Raw genomic sequence first — 2409 nt, 5'->3', positions numbered from 1 at the left:
AACCCTTTTTTGGGCCCCCCCCCCCCCCCCCCCCCTTTAACCCTACATAGGAAGGGAAGCTAGGTAGGATTTTTAAGCAAGAATACAGCACTTAAAATGGAAGCAGAAATTTGTAAATATTATTAAGTTATGCAATGAGAATGAGAAACGTGTAACAAATCTGAAGTGGAAGTTATCCCAATTTGGCTGCAAAAGTGGACTTTTACTTTAAACTAGTGTCACTGAGCATCTCAATATAATGGTATAACAGAGTAAATGTAAAAAAAAATGTCTGCAGCCTTATAAATCTATCGAGTTGTGCCTGGCTTTATTTTTCTCCCAATATAAAGATACAGTATGCTGGCTATTACTTGAACAGTGTCTTGTTATCATTGCTATTATGTTTCAGGCTGAAGTCTCTACAAAAGCAATTACCGGAGAAGCTCAGACTGTATCAGCAGGGCCGGCTGGACTCCCTGAGACAGAAGAAATCTCTCCTCCATCTCGTGGAAGGGCAGCTGGAAAACAAGCTGAAGGTAATTTCAAGAAGTGCAGATAGAACTCACTCATCGCACCCTCTCTGAGAATAACCCACCATGTGGAGGGGAAGGGGGGCTGTACTCTTCATCACTTTAATAATTTGAAGACTGTTTCATTTTTGTGTGGAGTGGTAAGAAGAAAAATAACAGTGAAATTACTATTTAAACCTAAACTCCAGCCTTGCCTTCAGTCTTGCATAGTTGTAGCTATGAAAATTGCATACTCTTATTTTTCTAGTTACTGCCTGTGCTGACCCAGCTCTTCTGCCTCTCCCAGCTCTTCTGCCTCTCCCCTCACCTTCTTACATATACTTTTATGTAGCTGCCAAAGAAGGGGCGAAGGGAAATACTATAGAGAGTCCGCTGGGGCTGCAGACATCACATCCAAGATGGCGGCATCCAGCAGCTATCTTAGGGCTTTTGGATGTCTATAGGTATATATGCAAAGCATAAAATACGCTAAATGGACGTATATTCTTATGGGAAGGTTTTTTTTTTGTTTCAATTAATATTCTGGTGACAGGGTCTGCTTAAATATGAATAAAACTGATGATTTTGCTACAGTAATGGCAAAGCTCTGCACTGACTGTAGAACCACTCGTTTTTAAAGAGCTACTAATTGGTAGGCTTTTTTTTTTGTAGCACTCTTTGCATTAAAGTAAATAAAATATCCCAGTACCTTTCTGTGCCCCCCTGTCCCCAAACATTTCTCTACAGTCCTCGCTCACCACCACCGACCCTGGGAAGACCTGTATAGTTCCCTGTGTTTTGGGTTTATGAGGAGGGTACTGAGGGCAGTGGAGTAATAGGCTCCTGTTGCTGCCAGTCAGATTGCTCGGTGGATAGCCGAGGAAGGAGTAGGAAATGGCTTGCCAGCAGCAGGTTATAATATAGCAATATAACATAATGGGGGGAATTCATAAAGAGTGTCTATGACACTCTTTTTAGAATCCTGTCCTGCATCCGCACGAAAAATGTCAGTGCTTGCACCAGATTTATGGACCTGTTGCAGGCAGGCTATTAGCTATAGAAACCCACTCAGGCTGTCGGCTGTGCTGCAGAAGACAACCAGTGACTCAGCCCTGGTCCCATTTAGCTGCCAGCCATTCATGATATCAGCCAGCATCCCAAGTCCCTTTACATTCAGCTGCTGACCATTCATGAAGTCAACCAGCATCCCCACCCCTTTGTTTACATTCAGCTGCTGACCATTCATGAAGTCAGCCAGCATCCCCACCCCTTTGTTTACATTCAGCTGCTGACCATTCATGGTGTCGGACATAATTCCCAGCCCCTTTGTTTACATGCAGCTGCCAGCGGTGGAATCTCCTATATTGGTCCGGTGAAGCCTAACTGAGTGCCAGATAATCAAAAGTCAATATATCCCTGAACGGAGAATGCCCAATGTATCAGGGCGGGTGCAGCAGCAACAACGGATGCCTCCGTCAAAACGTACAAAAAAATAATAAAGTCACCGGCACTCCAAATGATCAAGTGAATAAGTTTATTGACCCAAGTGATAACACCTCTAGCAACATTTCGGGACCATGCGGCCCCTTCTTCAGGCAAACAGAGAGTGCCTGTTTGCCTGAGGAAGAGGCCGCATGGTCCCGAAACGTCACTTGGGTCAATAAACTTATTCACTTGATCATTTGGAGTGCCGGTGACTTTAATTATTTTTTTTAAGCTGAGTGCCAGGACACCACCGGGCTGGTGTCCTTGCAACCAATGAACAGGAAGCTGTCAGATTCCTCACACTTTCCAGGACATTCTGTATATGCCCCACTCTAAGTACTGGCGTCTCTTTGTACACCAGTTCAGAGTTGCCCTTCATTACCACCAGTTTCTAAACAAATGTTGGTAATTCTTTTTGGATCTGTCGAGGCCATAT

The 2409-nt window shown here is 44.0% G+C and overlaps 1 protein-coding gene across 1 annotated transcript in view; it reads left to right on the top strand.

The window, feature by feature from the left end:
• Positions 1–840, top strand: part of EVC (EvC ciliary complex subunit 1) — an 83770-nt gene extending 82930 nt beyond the window's left edge. The window contains exons 19-20 of the mRNA XM_018573735.1: positions 389–515; positions 757–840. Coding sequence (XP_018429237.1) covers positions 389–515; positions 757–840 — 211 coding nt within the window. The remainder of the gene's footprint in view (positions 1–388; positions 516–756) is intronic.
• The last annotated feature ends 1569 nt before the right edge of the window (positions 841–2409 follow it).

Source organism: Nanorana parkeri, unplaced genomic scaffold (genome assembly GCF_000935625.1).
Source record: "Nanorana parkeri isolate BGI_ZX_2015 unplaced genomic scaffold, ASM93562v1 scaffold2510, whole genome shotgun sequence".
NCBI lineage: Eukaryota > Metazoa > Chordata > Amphibia > Anura > Dicroglossidae > Nanorana > Nanorana parkeri.
The sequence above is the reverse complement of the archived record's forward strand: the minus strand, read 5'-3'. Positions and strand labels throughout refer to the sequence as shown.